The sequence below is a fragment of the Adiantum capillus-veneris genome, chromosome 6 (genome assembly GCF_014529385.1).
Source record: "Adiantum capillus-veneris isolate H3 chromosome 6, ASM1452938v2, whole genome shotgun sequence".
Lineage (NCBI taxonomy): Eukaryota > Viridiplantae > Streptophyta > Polypodiopsida > Polypodiales > Pteridaceae > Adiantum > Adiantum capillus-veneris.
The window spans coordinates 135,061,891-135,081,767 of record NC_140936.1 but is presented as its reverse complement, the minus strand read 5'-3'; the positions used below and the strand labels follow the sequence as shown (position 1 = coordinate 135,081,767).

The 19,877-nt window shown below is 45.7% G+C and overlaps 1 protein-coding gene across 4 annotated transcripts in view; it reads left to right on the top strand.

Annotated features, from left to right (window-relative positions):
• LOC147456322 (Ribosomal protein L7Ae/L30e/S12e/Gadd45 family protein) overlaps positions 1–19,877 on the top strand; it is a 44,543-nt gene that overhangs the window by 17,465 nt on the left and 7,201 nt on the right. For 2 of the 4 annotated variants that reach the window (XM_086514838.1, XM_086514839.1), the window contains exons 3-4: positions 9,949–9,986; positions 10,789–10,862. In XM_086514838.1, coding sequence (XP_086370964.1) covers positions 9,949–9,986; positions 10,789–10,862 — 112 coding nt within the window. The remainder of the gene's footprint in view (positions 1–9,948; positions 9,987–10,788; positions 10,863–19,877) is intronic. The other 2 variants (XM_086514840.1, XM_086514841.1) reach the window with 1 other exon arrangement.

Here is a 19,877-nt window from a genome sequence, read left to right as displayed (position 1 = left end):
GCAAAAATCTGCCAGCGTTTTGCAAAAAGCCATGCAAGCAATGAAATCTGGAGAGTTTTCATTGCGGAGATTCACCTTCTCAACTTGCGTTTTCTGCTATCAACATGGCGATCACTAGATCTGCAGCCAACGCTAGCCATTCCGAGGCTTTTCATCGCCGGAATTACCTCCTTCTACCTGCGTTTTGTGCAGCCAATACCTGTGTTTTCTGGACAGAACAGCAGCATTTTCAGCAGAGGGGCGTTGGGCCTTGCCCTCAACAGATCTTGCCTACATCACCGGCCTGGCATCCGGTGCCTTGCCGGCCCGTATCCTATCCATTTCCACTAGATTTCAGCCATATACCACTGCCGTTTTCTCTGTTTTCAGCCCACCCGGGGTTGTGACATTGATTCCCCACCCTCCCCTGACCCTCTGGACCGCTTTGGACCCTGCCGGGAGCGTATGAGCACGCTGAAAATCTCTGGACAGCAGCATTTTCATCACCTTGCAGTTGCGTTTTTGGGTGGACAGCAGCCACATGGCTTGTATTTTTCATAGAGGATGAAGTTACCTCCTGCCAAGACACCATCCGGTGGTGGTCTATGCGGTCTCTCAGTGACTGCTGCAGTACACGGTATCTTCGACATCGGCTTGATCATCTACGTGCATATGATCCTTGGGAGATCCATTCATTCCAGCCATCATTCGGCGGTTGCGCACTCCAGAGGGGGTGGTGACTTGTGGTTTGCTATGGACACTCCTATGCACTCATCAGAGGAGTTCACACGAGATATGGCCATGCTCATGGCATATGGGATTTCGACATTCCTAGAGAGAACACCACCATCTTGGGTGGACAGACACTTACCACTTGACCTCGACACGTCAGATCACTTGCTTACACAGGAGCATCTACAGGGACTTAGGGAGAGGATCTTGGGTCTCTTCTTGGACAGGTTCATTGTTTGGATCTACAGACTTGAGTGGGACTTAAGTGCTTTGGACTCTCTTGGAGAGTTTACGCGTGAGATGCGGCACGCACCCCGCGACTACATCTGGAGTCACCCGGAGCTTGGCTTCGATGGTAGTGCAGTTGCTCTTCTACACTCCTGATCGTTTGGATTGCTACCTTCAGAGTTGCTTACACTCGCTCTCGGAAACCTTACAGCAGACTTATCCCCCGACCTGGGTAGTAGGACACTCCCAGCTTATTCACATGAGAGCCACACCGAAATGCGGTTTGATGGTGTTGTTGGCGTCGAATATGTGTTGGTTGACATCGGAGGATTGGAGGCATGAGATACAGGCAAGACGGCCTAGACAGATTGGTTTGGCCTTTCCTCTTCTCAGAGGATCTTCACAGCGCAGACTTCTCAATCTGGCTTCCCTTCTTCTACAGGATGATTACGGTGCAGACAACTTGGTCTGACCACACCTCTTCTCAGAGGCCCTTCATAGCGCAGACTGTTGAGTTTGGCTCTTCCCTTATCTTGGACTACCCTACCTACTGACAGGACACCATCTGGTGGTGGTTTGTGCGGTCTACCGGTGACTGCTGTAGCTTACGGTAGCTTCTACAGTGCAGACTGTTTAGTCTGGCTTTCCTTGTTTCGGGGGAGTAACGAGTTTACAGCGCAGATTGCTACATTTGGCCTTCCTGGAGTTTTCCTCAGCTTAACGACGTGGCCACACTTAGTGACAGGTTCATGCATTGACATGCTGTCGGTCATTCTCATGACGGTTCCTAGGCTTTCCCATTTTCTCCAGACGATTTGACTACAGACACCACAGATCCTATTGGGCAGGACACTTGCAGGTCTATTGGAATTTCGTAGTTCTTTCACAACAAGGAGTTGTTTTCATACTTAGTTCGGGACCATCACACAGTATCTTTATGTCACAAGACGGGCACCACGTGCCAATAGAAAAGAACAGAGTGAACAGACTTTTAGCACTTCAATAACAACTGAACTGAAAGAGAGAGAGAGCACACGCGATACTAAGTGGCAGAATTTCCCCCCAGAAAGTATTGGCCCCAAACCTTGGTGCCCCTTTTGGTATTTCTATATATTGCATCAACACAATACAAGACGGTACTCCGTCCTCTGCACCTTCTCCAGGAAGTATGCTCGAGAATGAGCCCATGGCCTCATATTTAAAGACCCTAGGCCCAAAAGCAGTTTACATGAAAAGCCTTCAAACTCAGAAGCATCTGGTCCAAAAAGCAATGCCCAAATCCTACCAACGTAAATCGCGGAAATCCGTACAGGCTGCCACGTCAACATGTCGGCGCAATTTTCGAAGCGTTCGTACGATTGCCATGTCATTAGCTGTTGCGCAAGCCTTTGTGTGTTTGTGTGTGGGTCCTGCTTTATTTTAATTCCTTTGTCTCTTGGGCCCCATCGGACGGGGCCCCATAAGTTGGTAGGACTTCTTCTTCTGTTGTTCTTGTTAGGGTTTAGGCCCCTCGGCCGTGATCTAAAGGTTGGCTCTGCTCTTCACTGACTTGATACGTCAGCAGTTTGTAACACTTTACCCTGTATCGACGGAGTACAACAATTTGCTACACTACTCGTGACGGCATTTTTCCATGGAGATTTCTTGGCGGTAGAGACACCCCAAACTGCTGCTACGCTCGCAGAGTTCGCCGGAGTATTGTCTTTCAGTGGACATTGCAGCAGACATCTTCATCATTTGCCTCGCATCTTCGGCTTCACGCGCTTTGTTCAACATCAGGTGCTGAGAGGGGGTGTTAGATCTACACCACTCTGCTGCTTCACAGGTCTAGGGCATGCATGTGCGGCTAGTGTGCCTCCGGGCTGGCCACCCTTTGCATATGCATATAGGTTGCATTGTCTGGCCGCCTACTTCTGGGCTGGCCGCCCAAGTTTTGGGCCGGCCGTCCACCCACTATGGGCACCCTACTTTATTTTCCTTATGCTGGGTCGTGGGAGCATTCTTGGCACTGCTGGACCTCCCCTTTTGGCAGCTATATATTTGAGGCCAGGGAGGGTACTTAGTCATAGTCTGATATAGTTGTATTTGTAGGTCTTGTGGTTGATGGTTAGTCATCGGGGGTTGATCGCCCCCTCTTCACCATACCTAGCGTTTTTTGTCTCTTTGTCTCTCTCTCCTCTCCTCTCTCATTTTCCGCACGCCCTCTCTCACAATATAGGTGCACAAGGAGGAGACAGTTGGGATACCCCAGACTGCTGTTACACTCATGGAGTATCCTTCAGAGTTACCCGGAATCGGAACGGGAACGACGACAGGCCTCCTTGCGAAACACGGGAACGGGAAGGGGTCCGGAACGGGAACGGCTCGGAACGGGAGGCTAAAAGAACACCCAAATAATGCTATTTTTAGCATTATGTGTTTGAATACAAGTAGTACTAGAGTCCTTCGACTCTAATACCCACAAAAAACACGATTCGAAGACCATTCAACCTTATTATGACTTGATTGGGATGTGCGGCGCCGACAAGGTGCCCTCCGATGTCACTTCATCCCATCATGACCATTTCTTCGCCTTTTGAGTGTTGCCCGCATGAACGGAGGGGGTTGTACGAGAGGAAGAGGCCATGGAATGATGGATGAAGAAGCTTGAGAATCGCGATAGAGGGCTTGAGAGAGGCTTCACTTCTTGAGAAGTTGAGAGTCGAGCCCAAGGGAGAGAGCTTGAGCCTTGAAGCCTTGAGAGCAAGAGAGAGCTTGAGAGCTTTGAAGGCTTAAGGCTTGAGAGCTTGAGAGCAAGAGAGAGCTTGAGCTTTGAAGCCTTGAGAGCAAGAGAGAGCTTGAGAGCCTTGAAGGCTTGAGGCTTGAGAGCTTGAGAGCTTGGTAGCTTGAGAGCTGAGGCTTGAGAGCTTGAGAGCAAGAGAGAGAGAGCCTTGAGAAGTTGATTCAACTTGAGAGCAAGAGAGAGCTTGAGAGCTTGGTAGCTTTGTGAAGGAAAGAGGTGAGGGGGTGGCACAATATATAGGGAAACCTTGTGAGCCGTTTTTTTAATTCTGCCTGTTTCAGCCCGTGCCGCCCGGTGGCGTTTCCCCGTCCGTTCCGGTTTAAGGCAGCCTGTCGGAATGGTAGCCCATTCCGGGGCGTTCCATCCACTCCCAGCCGGCCGGAACACCGTTCCAGGGTTCCAGGCATGAAAAGAGCCGTTCCCCGGTAACTCTGGTATCCTTCGGTGGACATTGCAACAGACATCTTCATCATTTGCCTGACATCTTTGGCTTCATGCGGTTTGTTCAGCATCAGGTGCTGAGAGGGGGTATTAGATTTACACCACTCTGTTGCTTCACAGGTCTAGGGCATGCATGTATGGCTAGTGTGCCTCCGGGCTGGCCACCCATAGCACTAAGCATATGCATATAGGCTGCACTTTTGTCCGGCGGGCCACGTTTGGGGGAGTCGCCTGCCCAATATGGACTCTCTTGGGCACTCATATACATGGGGCCAGGAGTACCCATTTCTTATATCATCTGATCATTGTATGGATCTCTTGCTCTGGTAGTCATGGGGGGCTGATCACCCCCTCTTCCCCACACCAACGTTTGTGTCTCTCTCTCTCTCTCTCTCTCTCTCTCTCTCTCTCTCTCTCTCTCTCTCTCTCTCTCACGCTTCCGCACACGCGTGCACTCACAACCGTAAAGGTCACATGAAAAGAGATTGTCCTAAGAAATTCCCTAAGAAAGAATTCATATCTTTTGTTAGTGTCATGCTTGAGCAAAATAGTGCGTCCCAAGTTTCTAACGATCATCCTGATGAGTCTCTCATTAAGTGTTACGATCATCTGAAGTGTTAGCATATTGTGATCTTGTTTGATCTTGGCAATGTGCATGATGTGATTAATGATTCTCTTGTGAAGAGGGCATGGCTAGAAGCTACTTGAGCAACTCCCATTGCGGTTTCTGGGTTCGCTCCTTGCACGTACTGTCGCGAGATGGGAGATGGCACCACGTGCCAACGGAAAAGAACAAACTGAACAACTTCAAGCTGAACTGAAAGAGATGCATGACACGAGACGAGGAGTGGCAGAGTTCCACCCCAAGAGAGCATTGGCCCTAAACCTTGGCGCCCCTTTTGGTATTCTTTATATTGCTTGTGTTGCTAATTGGACTATTTTCTTATTTTTAATGATTAATTTCTTTCTCTAGGATATTTTATTGTGTACACTAAGAACTGTTAAAAGATTGTAGCTACAGGAAGTGCCATCAAGAACGGACAACTCTGATGTGTCATTTGATGGGTGACGGTAAACATCGCGAAGGAGTTTCCGTAAGTTCGGTGGAAAGGGTCGGGTTACGAGTGCCCCTGATGCGTCACATGATGGGTGACGGGTGCATCAGAAAGGGGGCATTCCGTAGGTTGAGGAGGAAATCCGAACTGAGTAAGAAAATACCCGTAAGAACGCAAGCACAAGAATAAAGATGGATTCAAAGAAGCTTTTTACGAAAAGCAGGAACTTTCGTGGGAGGGCAGATGCTTTCCCGCGAGGAAGCTATGTCTGCATTGCATCTGTGCCGTGTTTTGCACCCGAGGACGCCTGGAATGTGTTCGTGTAGCATTGTTTTAACTAACTGAGTGAGTTTTTAAAGTTTAAACAAGTTCACACTTTATTTTATAAAGTGGCCGGCCACTTTTAAGTGACCGGTCCCTTTTATTAATAAAATAAAGCATCCCCAAAAGCTTACGTAAAAAAAAACCCACGCAAGCTGTATGGATGGGCTGAAAACAGCGAGCTCTCTCTCTCCTCTCTCTAGAAGCGCCAGAGCTTTTGCTTTTGTGTCCTATTTCCGTCGGGTGCACAGCCAGCGTTCAGTTTTTGGAAGAAGGCAAGGAGCAGCAGAAGTCTGAAGCGCTGGGGATTCTGGAGCAAGTGCTGGCGACGGGAATCTGCAAGTGTTCGTGTGACGACTGAGTACGGAGGTCACCTTTCCGAGCAAGGAGCGACAGTTATAATTTGTTGATACGCATTGCGAGTTGTTGCTTTGTGTGGTTTGTTTTGTAGGAATCTCCCTTCTTACGGGAAAGTCCGTCATGGGAAGTACGGCTTCACGCCTAAGTCCCTTATGGGAAAGTACGGCTTTACGCCTAAGTCCCTTACGGGAAAGAACGGCCTTGTGCCCAAGCCCTTTACGGGAGAGAACGACCTTCGGGTCTAAGATTACAGAACAGAGGGGTTTCCTCGGGTTCTCGTGCTTGTATACGAATTCTCCCTGAATAAAGAATACTCTTGACGGGGGGGGGGGGGGACCAGCCCATCTTCTGGTCCCCAATACTGTGTCGATCTTCTCCCTTCTCTCACATTTGCAAAGTATTTTATTTTTCAGATTTCTAAGTGCTCGTGTACGCTCCCATTTTGTGACAGCTTGAACTCAGTACAATGCCGGTACTCCACCCTCTGCACCTGAAGCGTGCCAGAGAATGAGCCCTTGGCTCATGTTTAAAGGCCCTTGGCCATGAAAAGCAGTTGTATCAAAGGCTCTTCAGCTTCAAACTAGACATGGCTAGACTTGAAGATTGTGCACGATGTCAGAAGCTTCTTGGGATTGTGTTCCTACTATAGAAGGTTTATTAGGAATTTTGCAGAGATAGCATCACCTTTCCACGCTTTGCAAAAGAAAGAGGTCACTTTCAGATGGACCCAAAAAGAGATTTCAACTTTTAGTCTCTTAAAGGAAAAGTTGACTTCGGATCCAGTAATTGTTTTGCCAGACCTCAGGAAGTCATTTGTGGTCCAATGTGACGCGTGTGGCAGTAGCATTGGAGCAATGCTAATGCAAGATGGAGAAATACCTAGGATGTACCGTGGGTGGTGGAAAAACTGGGTGCATTGCCTGGTAACGAGCTCCCTCTCTATTCAAGACAGCATGCGGGCTCTGAAAGGTGGCGGACTGAACTGGCATAGCTTGTGGAATATGTGTTCTAACCACCTGTTCAAGGACGGGAGGAACCTGTTTTGGAGCCCCTGACTCCGCAACATGCGAGTGTTCCCTATCCTATTGAGGCGCATGAAGTACTTGGGCTTGAGCCACAACAAGCTCTGTTCGCGGTGTAGATTGTCTATTTTGCTGTGGCACTGGTAGCGCTTGCAAGAACTCCATAAACCTTGGGTTCTGCACCAGCTGCGAAAACACATTTACCGCGGCAACTAATTGAGTCCTGAACGCATGATCTTCAAGTTGCCCAGTCATAAAGCCCTGTACTACTGGAGGGACATTCACATCAACAGGAGGTACAGACTGACGTGGCCGTGAGCTCTTGCCAATCTCGAACACCATAGGGGTTTCCTGTCTGTCCTTCGAAGAGGAACCCTCTTCCATAATGCCCTTCCCTTTGTCGGCCATAGTGTAATCTGGCGTTACTGTACTCTATGTCTTTACCCAAAACAACCGAGGCTCACTTCTTGAGAAAAAAGTGATTGATGTCCCCGCAACGGAACCTTGGAACCGGCCCGTAGGGCGGTAGGCTTTGGCTTTCACCCGAAATTCTTCACTTTACTTTAGACACACACAGAGAGAGAGAGAGAGAGAGAGAGAGAGAGAGAGAGAGAGAGAGAGAGAGAGAGAGAGAGAGAGAGAGAGAGTACTTTGCAAAAGGGACCTGCGACGGGAATTAACACTTAAGTACACACACGGTTCGGAAGCTAGAATGCTCCGAGTAGACATCGACAACCTGTAGGCCCCAAAATTGGCACCCATTTCGGTATTTCTCTATATTTTGAGAGGGTAATTTACAAAGTAGAGTCTTGGGAATTCTTTACCTGTATCCAACTAGATACCACCTGTTTTGGCCAAATTTTGGCAGCATAACAGCCCCAAAACTTGCGTGAAGCCTATTCCCTTGTTGGAACTCACTTCCACTGGCATAAACCCTCTGATTTCTGCCCAAAAACAGTAAATTCAGCTCGCTTTATTTACTGGTTTTTGCCTTGTTTTCAGCCCTAAACAGTCCCCGAACTGTCCTCTGTTAGTGGGGCACTGTTCCCAATGGTTTTGGCGTCCGTATGGTTGAAAAACAGTCAAAATACAACGCATAACCAGCGCTGAAATTGCACCTGTACGGTGAGGTTATCACCCTCAACGGTGCCTGCTTTTGGAGTAGTAGTTAGCTACTCCTGTTCCTGCTCAAGGAGGCTCCTGCCTCACCCTCAACGGTGCCTGCTTTTGGAGTAGTAGTTAGCTACTCCTGTTCCTGCTCAAGGAGGCTCTTGCCTCATCACAAAAGCATGAAACCACACAGCTGTACATCAGTCAAGTGAAGAGCCCTCTTGTGGGGCATCACATAACTGCACGTAGGGGAGGGAGAGAGCAGTGTGTAGTGTGCAAGTCATCACTCCTAGCACCACACTGTACATAGAGTGGAAAGGAAGCACTCCATAGCTTTTAACGTGCGACAGTTTGTAAAATGAAGTCTCCCAGCTACAAAAATCAGCGCTACCTTCTCTTGCACGAGTGCCACTTGGCGCGATTACAAGCATTTTTCTGTTTCGGGGTTGCCGCCTAAAAATCTCCCGATTGGTTGCCCATTTGACTTTGTGGCGGATTTGTAAAATGTTCCCCTTGTCATTCCGAAGGTAATGACGTGAACACATTTCATGGCCCAAAATAGCAGTTTCCTAATTTTTAGGAGATGCTTCCGTTGGGCTCCCACTAGTCTTTTGACCATCTATCCCCATTGTGACCGCATCCAAAAATGCAATGTGGCCCAACTGTCGGTTATTTTCCTTTGACGGTCCACCTTGACTTCATGCCTTTATTGAGTTCACTTTCTAGTATCCACCAACTTGCTAAGTGCGATGGGGGAACCTACATGATCTTGGCACGAGCCTAGACATCCTCTCACTACACGAATTCCAGTGGCGACCAACTTCCCGTCTGCTAGTGAAACTACCGTTCACATTGGCCATACAATGTCCGACCATTTGCAACTTCGGTCTCAAAATAAAACAAAAATCATTGGAAAGAAACTAACAACTAAGGTTAGCAGTTGCCACGTCCTCGTGACATAGTTAACAGTTGCCACGTCCTCGTGACACTTAGCATGAGATACTATGGACCTTTCCAGATAAAAGAATAGATAAATGATGTCTCCTTTAGACTGAAGCTGCCTGATACTTGGAGAATTCACAATGCTTTTCATGTGAGTCTCTTGAAGCCTTTTAAAGGTGATGCGCCCGATGATGGGGAGCCAGATGAGTAACTGGAAGTGGAGGAAAGCGAGGAGATACTCGTTCCATAATAGATACTGGCACATAAAGATAGAAAGATTAAAGGTGAAGTGATTAGGCGGTTCTTGGTTAAATTCAAGAACTATCTTGCATTGGATGCGAAGTAGATGGAGGAGGAAGACCTAGCAGATACTCCTCAGATTGTGGAACTTTTCCTTGAAGCATTCGGTTTAGCATAGTCTACTCCATAGAACCCCGATTTCAGCATGGGTGAATCTAGTGCAGTGGGCATGCACAAGAGGGGAGTCACTCCGCTCCTTTGTCAACAAATTACCCCGATTTTTGAGATAGAGTCATTGATGTCCCTTTGGGTTTCAGGGATACTGCTGGGCTGACAGTATTCTGCTGTATGACTTTATGAACTAGAATTCTCAAAAATGAAAATGATACTGATTGATTTGTACTTGACTTGTTTGAGTGCAGGAACTGAAAGACGAAATGACTACAGCATTTTGGTCTCATAAATCTCTATAGACATCATTGCGATATGGATTAGTTAATCGGGCATTTGTGAGGTCCCGACTGGATCTAGATGCGATTGCTAAATATGTTGTCGATTAATCATGGTCTGAGATTTGGAATGAAATGTGATTTGTCATGTGATATCCTGTGATGTCAAGTGATGTCCGATGATGTGACTGTCGATTGGTACATGTGCTAGATGTGTTGTGCCTAGTGCGTCGGTACTAACAGTTAGTGTCTGCTAAGACAGTGTATGGTTTCTGTCTGTTTTGCAGGCGTAATCGAGGGCGATTACAATTCTTTCAAGAGGGAGGTATGTCACAAACTGATGATGTGGCATCATTACTAAGTTGTTCCAACTTATGGACAACTGCCGAGGAGCCCAGAAAGGGGCACTAGGTTAAAAATAAAGCGCAAAATATTGCTGACGTGGCTGCTGTACGGACAGCCGCTATTTACACTGACTGTAGCAAGGATTGCCGCAAATAGCACTGACTGCTTACGTGACATAACAGTACGGTATTCCGTAAAGTGCACTTGTTGTTTTGGCTGGGGCAATTTCTTTTGAGTGATAAGCTTTTCAATTATTGCTTTTGGGGCTCTGCTTTTGGGCATTCCTGGTACTTATAAATAAGTGGGCAGGGCTTCACTTCTCAGAGCATTTGGAGGCAGAGTCTGAGAGTGAGCACCTACCCGCTCTCTTGTACTTTGAACACAGATTAATACAAAAAGAAATACCGAAAGGGGCGCCAGTCTTTGGGGCCAATACCTCTTGGCACGGAACTACGCCGGGCCGTGTCGACCTAATTGTGAACTGTTTTGAAGTGAATCTCTGCTGTGTCGCAGTAGAATCTTGACTTGGGGTGTCCAAGTTTGTTACAACAAATATCTCTTGTGTTGGCAGGGAAAGGTCTAATGATTCCAATTTTAATTCACTTTTTTTGTATTTTTAAAAGGTTTCTAGTTGTGTATCATTCACTCTACAAATGAAACTTAGTGGTGTTAAAGTTGCGATTGGGTGAAGTGGATGTTGTGGCCAGTGTGTTTTGATTTGTAGCTGTGGTTCTTTGATATCTGTTGGCATATTCTAAAAAATCTGGTTCACCTTATGCAAGGTAGTGCCTTGAGGCGAGATGTTGGTGAAGCATTAGAATCAACATCATGTAAGCGAGTTATAAGAAAATGCAAGGTGAGTGAGTTGCTCAATTGATGTTTATTGACTTGCTTTTCTAAGCTTATTGTAGGCTTCTTGTGTTTCATATATGATTGCACAAAGTTGTATTGCCTACTTAAATTGTGGCATTTCTAACTTTACTATTTGGGTTTGTCCCCCCCTTCCCCTTCTCGTGCTTCTTTTTTTGGCAGAGACTAAGGATAAGCTCTTACACTTTGTCCATAGAGAAATTGTAGGCATTATATACAGTGATTCTCTTGCTGCTGGCTATCTCTAAAGTTGTTTGTAACACACAAATCCTTAGAAGTGTCTCTGATTGGTAGTACAAGCCACAACATCTTTGACCTCGGTAATTTCTAACTCTTGATTGTAATTCACAACTTTGAAAGAGTGGTCCAAATTCTTCTTTGGATCAATCAACAGAAACAATAGAAATGGAAATGGAAAACTGGTATTTTGGAATTTTGGCCAAGACCGAATGGTCAAGAAGCGGTGCTTTTTTGACCAACCAGCACCATATGCCAAGCAGGATCACCAATATGAACTTAAACATAACCGGAACTGAAGTTAAAAATACTTTTCACACTCCAATTCTGCAAAGGACATATAAGAGGCAGAGTTCCTCTTAGAGAGCTCAGAGTACTAGCCCCCAAACATGTGTCCCTTGTGATATTTCTTTACTACATCGGAGTGTGTACAATTGCTCCATGAGCCCACTTAATCTGACCTACAACTGGCGCCTGGGCTAATACTTGTAGCTCCCAGTAATAGGAACAAGCAGTTGTAATAAAATTAAAAGCACTACTATTTATTACAACTGAGATTACAAGAAGCAACCTGGCCAAAAAAAAAAACCTGCTCAGGGTTACTTTTTTAAAAACTGCAGCATAGCTGCTACGTGGACACCATGTTATCAGTCGTACAACTAGATGATATCTGGTGGAAATTGCGCTGCAGATTGCGTCTGTTCGTACTGTGCCACGTCAACAGTGCATACAGCTCCAGTGGTCACGTTGCCGCATCATCAGGCTATGATCATTTCTGATTTTTCGTGGCAAAACCAAGCTCTAGAAAACGTATCCGTAATCATTGCTTCAAGCAGTTATGCCACAGATACATGCAAACGACATATGCAGCTTATGCAGATACCTATCAAGAAAACATTGAGGGCTACATAGACATCATCCTGCTAAACAGAGGTACTTTCATTTCTATCTTTTCATCACATGAGCTTGCCTCTAACTTTACTTCTCCCTTCGCCGCCTCCTTGACCTCTCTCTTGATGTTCTGCTTCACTACCTCCACCTCCTTTTGGGGATAGATTGATTTTTCTACATTGGTGGTATGAAAATTTTTCAATAGATGCCAGGGTCCGAAGTATCCTATAAAAATTTCTTTTCAAGAGCTACCTGCACAATTTTGGTTGCTAGATATGTTGAGGCAGATGGGCTCTAGTTTTGGCATACCATGTATGTGCTTAGTACATACCTAAACAATTGTGCCATCTATAAAGGCGGCTACCACTTTCATAGAGTTTTCTGATACCATCACTTCTCAATGGAAAGGGTGGGGCACTACATTTGCCAGATCATGATTTCGGGCCGACCGAACTTGTGCCTTAGATGGGGCATTTGGTAAGGGATTTCCCTAAAGGGCGACAACAGAGATAGACTTGCGTGACAACATGACAGAGATCAGAGGGGGTAGGGTCAACAACAACACAATGTTGATCAAACATAGAGACAGAGACGGGCAGAGATGGGTACAACCTAATAACCTATCCTTGTTTATAGATGGGTAGTGAGATAGAGGTTGGATGAGGCAGAGCAGCCCCCCAGACAGACCTCCTAAGGAGAGGTTACCAGATCACGATCAAGAAGATGTCTTAGAGCAGCAAGACAAACAGATAGAGTACAAGGACTAGCAATCGGAGGCAATTCAAGATCAGCTTGAGGGTCCCAAGGATAGGCCAATTTAGTAGGCTTTGGGTTCCTTGGAGATTCAGTCGTAGGTGCCTCCTACAGTAGGCGGTATTGGGGGTGAGCATGAGAGTGAATCTCCTCAGTTTGCAGAGGAGTTTGACTATTCAACAGGTTTTGCATCATCAGCAGATGTTTAGGTATCTGAGATTTTGCTTGCCCAATTCTTTGCGGTTGGTCAATGGAGATTTCGAGATGTCTCTTTGAGGAGTGGGCCATTATGTGTCCACGTATTTTTCCTGCAGTTGGTAAGAGGGCGTCATATTTTCCTTGGTCTAGATTGTGGGTTTTACATGAGGGGTTCTTTGGATGAGGGAGGTTGTCTATGATACCATACAAGGGTAGACAATGATTGAGGCCAACTACTTCATGGATACGAGACAGTTTGCAGAGTTGTTTGAGAGCTAGTTTAGTGAGGCCTTGGGGATGTTGGTTTTGTTAGAGAGATGTGCATCTTGGTACCTTACCTTGGCTTTTGTGGTGGACAATGATTGGGCTTGTTACAGGCTTGGACACTCCAAGCGAGAAATCAATAGCAACTCACGAACAGAAACTTTAAAACCATCGAACATTAATATATAGAGAGAGAGTCGAGACGGCACGGTGGAGTTCCGCACCCAGAAGCATTGGCCCCTTTCTGTATTTCTTTATTATTGATCACTGCAAAGTACAACTCCCGAGAGACCTTTGCTCTCAGACTCTGCATCCAGATGCTCTGTAGAGTGAGGCCCGAGGGGCTCTTATAAAGAGTACAAGGGATGCCCAAAAGTAGAGTCCCAAAAGCATCGGGTTCAAAAGCACTGAACCCCAAACGCATCTGCTCCCAAAAGCTAGCGTTGGAATCAGTCAGCGTGATTTGCGAAAATCTATATAGCTTGCCACATCATCAACGCAAAATGCGGCCGTCTGTACAACTGCCACGTCATCAACACGATTTAGGGAAAATCCCTCCAAAGTCCAAGCTTTGGGTTTTTAGGGGTTTTGGCCCCACGGCCGATGCTCGTAAGTTCTTCAAGTTGGTCGGTTCAGTTTCTTGTCCACTCGGCCATTTCTCTTCCAATTGGTCATGCCATGTCATCACTTCGTGACATTTCCCCCTCTTGAAAGAATTGTAATCGCCCTCGATTACGCCTGCAAAAACAATCAAAGGACAGTTACTTTCTTCAGTATACACTGACTCGTTAAGTACTGACGCACTAGACAACACATATCCAACACTTGCACAAAGATGACAGTCACTGAACATTCAAATCACATTCCCATCACGCGACGAGGATGGAGAGGGGGGATGGTTAGAATATCCATTGTTCGACTGTCCCGGATAGGCACTGGCGGAAGCAACCCATCATAGCGGAAACGCAGCCTATGAAGGGTATGTTATTATCATGTCCAGCTCATCTCTCAGGAGAACAAGACCGAAATGCTGCATCATTTCGTCTTTCAAACATGCACTCAAACACTACTCACATGAGAGAGCCCATATAATAGATTCATTTCAGGAATTCCCATTTCAAAGTACTTCTTTCATAAAGTCATTCAGTAGAATACTGTCAGCCCATCAGTATCCCTAAAATCACAAAGGAAGTCAGCGACTTTATTCCATCTAGGTAATCTGTGACAAAGGGGCAGAGTAACTCCCCTCTTGTGCAGTCCCCGCTGCACCGATTCAACCTACTGATCATTGGAAACTCTTGGAATAGTCGAATCTAGACCAAAAGCCTCAAGGTAAAGTTCCAAAATATGAGGAGTATCTGCTAGGTCCTCCTCTTCCATCCACTTCCCATCCAATGCCGGATAGTTCTTGAACTTAACTAAGAACCGCCATATCACTTTACCTTTCACTTTCCTTTCCTTGTGAGCGAGTATCTGTTCAGCAACGAGAATCTTCTCGGTCTTTTCCAGTTCAGGTTGCTCATCAGGCTCCTTGCCCTTTGGCACCTCACCTTTGAAAGGTTTTAAACAGACTCACATGAAATGCATTGTGAATTTTCCAAGTATCTGGTAACTTCAATGTGAAGGAAATATCATTGATCTTCTCTTGAATCTGGAAAGGGCCATAGTATCGCATACTTAGCTTTGGAAAAGCCGCTCCTTATCCTTTCGTTTCCGTAGGCGTGCCTTCTCAAACCATAAAAGCACCCAATCATTCTCCTTCAGCTACAAGTCACGTTGATGCATGTCTGTTACCTTCTTATGCCGTGCTTGGGACTTCTCAAGAGCCTCGTGCACCTTGGCAGAAGCAGTGTCCAGATCCCGTGTGTATTGATCTGCTTCAAAAATCTTATCTTTGGTGCTTAGAAAAGGTGGAACCTTCTTAGCACCCTCCATTACCTCAAGGGTGCATTTCCCGTCAACGTATGAACTTGTGTTGTTGTAGGCAAACTCCACCAAAGGCAAATATTTTTCCCACTGAGCCTTTTGATCCGAAATATTTGACTTCAACAAGTCCAAAACCACTGAATTGGCTATCTCAGATTGCCCGTCAGTCTCGAGATTGCCCTCCAAAACAAACTTGTGAACCGGGGATCTCTATCCAAAACAATAGACTCATGCATACCATGTAAGTGGAAAATCTGTGAGACAAACAATTTTGCCAAACGATTGAGCTTAACTGTCTTCTTCACCGGAATGAAGTGAGCTTGCTTATTGAATGTGTCGATGAGACTATCTAGATGCCATCATGTCCACTCTGAGTCTTGGGTAGACCAAAATTAAAGTCCATTGCTATGCTTTCCCATGGTCGGGAGGGTATGGATAGAGCGTGTAGAAGACCTGGTGCCTGACGCCTATCAAACTTGACCTTTTGGCATACTAAACCATTGCGAAGAAACTCATCCACATCCTTTTTGAGCCTTGGCCAATAGAAGTAACGCTCGACACCTTTCAAGGTGGTATCTATGTTGCGATGGCCCGAAAAAGGTGGACAGTGGCACTCTGTCATAACCTTTTCCCTCAATGGTTGTGTAACACACAACATCGCTTTCTGCATCAAATAGCCTTCCCGTATAGAATAGCTTGCAATTGTCTCCCCACTCTGTATTCGGCTAAAGATGTTTGCAAAATCAGGGTCGGTGGCGTATTGATCTACCATATCCTCGAAGCTTCTATGATGAATCGCCGAAATAGCCAAAACCAATGGCTTGCGAGATAACACATCTGCTACTAAATTCTTCTATCCATGAACATGGACAATCAAAATATACTAGCCCATTGCATTTGCTTTTCCGAAAGATGCTTTTGAGAAAGGAAGTAGCGTAAACTCTGATGGTCGGTGAACTTAGTAAAATCGGCTCCAAGTAGAAAATGTCGCCAGTGTGTAAGAGCATGAATAACTGCCAAAAGCTCTTTCTCCTAAATTTGTGCGACCTGTTGAGGATGTGAGAACATCCTGCTCTCATAAGCTATAACATGGCCCTCATGCATCAAGACTGCTCCCAAACTGCTACCACAAACATCACAGTAAACCTCAAAGGGCTTTTGTAAGACTGGCAAAGCCAACACTGAACTTGTTGTCAACTTTTCTTTGAGAGTTTGAAAGGCTGCAAGTTTCCACGGTCCCCAAACAAAAGGAACCCCTTGTGTGTCAACACATGTAACGGAGAAGCTATCTCCGCAAACTTACAAATGAAGCGCCGATAATAAGATCACAAACTCAAGAAGTTGCGAAGTTACTGTACATTTTTCAAATCCGTCCAGTCATGAACGGTCTCAACCTTGGCCGGGACCATCTTTACACCTTCCACTGAGACAATGCGTCCCAAGAAGTGTACCTTTGGTAAGAAAAACTTGCTCTTTTTCCCATTTACTACCAATCGATGTTGCCACGGTGCGTGAAAAACCTATAACAGATGGTGTCTATGTTCTGCCTCGCTCTTGGAGAAGACGATGATTTCGTTGAAAAAGGTGCCCACAAATGATCTATACTCTTTGAAAATCCTGTCCATCATGCGGTTGAATGTAGCTGGAGCATTTGTGAGATCAAAAGGCATCACCAAATTCTCATACAAACCAAAATATGTCGTGAAAGCTGTCTTATAGACATTCCCAAGAGCAGTTCGGATCTTATGATAACCACTCTTCAGATCAATTCTGCTAAAGCAAGTAGAACCCTAAAGGGGTTCATAATTTTCCTTTGTCTTCTCCGGAATCCTTTGATGACCTTGCATTAGGTTCACAGAGTTCGTTGGAACTCTCGAATGCTTTACCATCCGATTCTCGTATTGCTCTGGAATCCTATGATGTTGTGTCATCTGATTCCCTCGATTCATTCTCTCATCTGATTCCCTCGATTCATTCTCTTTGAAGACTCTTGCCCTGATGAGGTGGATATTGTCTTGTCCATAGGATAAGTCAATGAGCCGGCATGCATCCCAAATCCTTGCTTAGCATATCCCATAAGTCTTTGAATAGAGTTAGACTTTTGTTCGAGACAATAGTCTTGAATCTTGTTTTGCTAAATCTCAGCCAAAGCTCAGTCTGGTTTCTCAAAGTAATCTTCCAAAACGTAGACACTGGCGAATAAGTATCCCAAAACCTTTGGTAGTAGTCATCCAATGTATCTTTCTTAATTATTCTCAAGTGATGCCAAGCTGTGATGACATCTCTTTCATATTCGTTTGATATCCAAGTTGACGTGAAAATTTTCTTGAATTTTTCCCCACGCCACAGGTGCTTCTATGTGTAACAACAAAGTAGACACCCATGTCTATACAATTGTTTTCAAGTAAGATGACGCCCTTTGCACCTTAGAGTGTTCCGTGAACCAACCTCCAGAGAAGGCGGCATCAAACCGCTGTATAAACTCCAGGGTTTGGTGGGCGTCCTGCTAGCCTGAAAACGTCTCAAACCTGACGGTCTGACCCCTGTCCTCGAACCCTTGATTTTCTTGCTTATCTGTTCATTGTCTGAAGAGGGCGAGCTCTCCTCTTTTGAACTACTAGATGGCCTCCCATGCCTTCTAGACTTTTTTTAAAAATTGCTTTTCTTGTTTTTTCTTCGCTTCTCTCGCCTTTTCTCATCCTCTTTGGAACTAGAGGACGACGAACTGTCGGAACTCTCTGAAGACGAAGAAAAATATGGGTCATCCTTGAAACAAACACGCTTCTTGGATCTGCTTGCCACCTCGAAAGTCTCCTTCTGCCCCAAATAATCGTGAAATCCACCAATTTCCTCTTCTTCCGAGAGTGCTCCAAGTCTTTCATTATCTGGTTCACCTTCTTTTCAAGAGCTTTGTCCAGCTCTTTTTGTGAGTACGATTTACACTCTTTTGCGCTCGGCTGTCTCCTAGCTTTGTTCCCGACTTGTGAGGAGAATCAATGGCTTCATGCCGTCTTGAGTGAATCCCATCAATCGGGTAATTCTTCAGGTCTTTTCTCAAATCTCGGGTCTCGGGAGTACTTCTCAATCTTTTCACACACGTGTTAACTTGCAGTTGACGTTTGTACTCCACCCTAGCAAACTTCTCTGCCAAAAATTTGCCCAATTCTTGATTCTTTTCTTCAGTTCCCTCGCCGGATTTCAACTTTTCTTTGCCTTCCCACCGGTAGGTGTTATCTTTGTTAGATTCTCCGCAAAAACCCATGTGTACTCTTGGGTTCTTTATGGCTTATGCCCTTTAAGAGAGAGCGATGAAGACATGAGTGCACTCGATGCGCGATGGACGAAGGGCGGGAGTGGCTAGTAAGTCCGGGATCAGGGCACAAAGATTCTTTCACAAAAATCTTGTCTGCTCTGTCAGATCCTTCTCGAGAACCTCTATGTGCTGCAGAAGGGATCGGATCCTCTGTAGAAGAAGAATCTTTGTGTGCTCTGATACCACTGTTATAGGCCTGGATACTCCAAGCGAGAAATCAATAGCAACACACGAACAGAAACTTCAAAACCACTAAACTTTAATAGAGAGAGAGAGAGAGAGAGAGAGAGAGAGAGAGAGAGAGAGAGAGAGAGAGAGAGAGAGAGTCGACACAGAGGACAGAGTTCCGCGCCCAAAAGAATTGGCCCCAAAGACTGGCGCCCCTTTCGGTATTTCTTTATAATTGATCACTGCAAAGTACAACTCTCGAGGGACCTTTGCTCTTAGACTCTGTGTCCAGATGCTCTGCAGAGTGAGGCCTTGGGGGCTGATACAAACAGTACAAGGGATGCCCAAAACAGAGCCCAAAAAGCATCACGTTTAAAAGCACTGAACCCCAAAAGCATCTGCTTCCAAAAGCTAGCGCTGGAATCGTGATTTGCGAAAATCCGTACAGCTTGCCACGTCATCTGCGCAAAACTCAGGCGTCTATACAGCTGCCATGTCATCAATGTGATTTACAGAAAATCCCTCCAAAGTTCAAGCTTTGGGTTTTTAGGGTTTTTGGTCCCACGGTTGGTGCTTGTAAGTTCTTCAAGTTGGTCGGTTTAGTTTCTCGTCCACTCGGCCATTTCTCTTCCAGTTGGTCATGCCACGTCATCACTTTGTGGTAGGGCCCCTCGTGCATCTCTTACAACATGGCTATGCCATAGGTTTGCATCCTTTTTTGGAGTACCACATTAGGAAAAGCTAGAGTGGATGTGGATGATTTCGGAGGCACAACGTAGAAGTTTCACTTTCCCTTGGCTTTTGTGAGCTGCTGTAGGAGGCTTTTAAAGGTGATACTTTATATCAATCAACTAGCTAGCACTAGACATTGCGGTTGTGGCTACATCACCAGAGGCGGAGAGAGCTTTTGGCAGATTTGTGTAGGTTTATCACAACCAGAGAGCTTCATTACCACTTCCTAATTAAAGTATCTTTATCCATCGATGTATCCTCTGGCTGGTTTGAGATTTTCCCCATAATCTGATTGTATACTCTCTTAGGGTTTTTCCCATATCTCTTGTACATGGACCTATTGTCGATTTTATGTAATGCAAAGGGTCACAAACCCCATTGTGTGTGTGTGTGTGTGTGTGATAGAGAGAGAGAGAGAGAGAGAGAGAGAGAGAGAGAGAGAGAGAGAGAGAGAGAGAGAGAGAGAGAGAGAGAGAGAGAGAGAGAGAGAGAGAGAGAGAGAGACTTTGGCTATGTTAC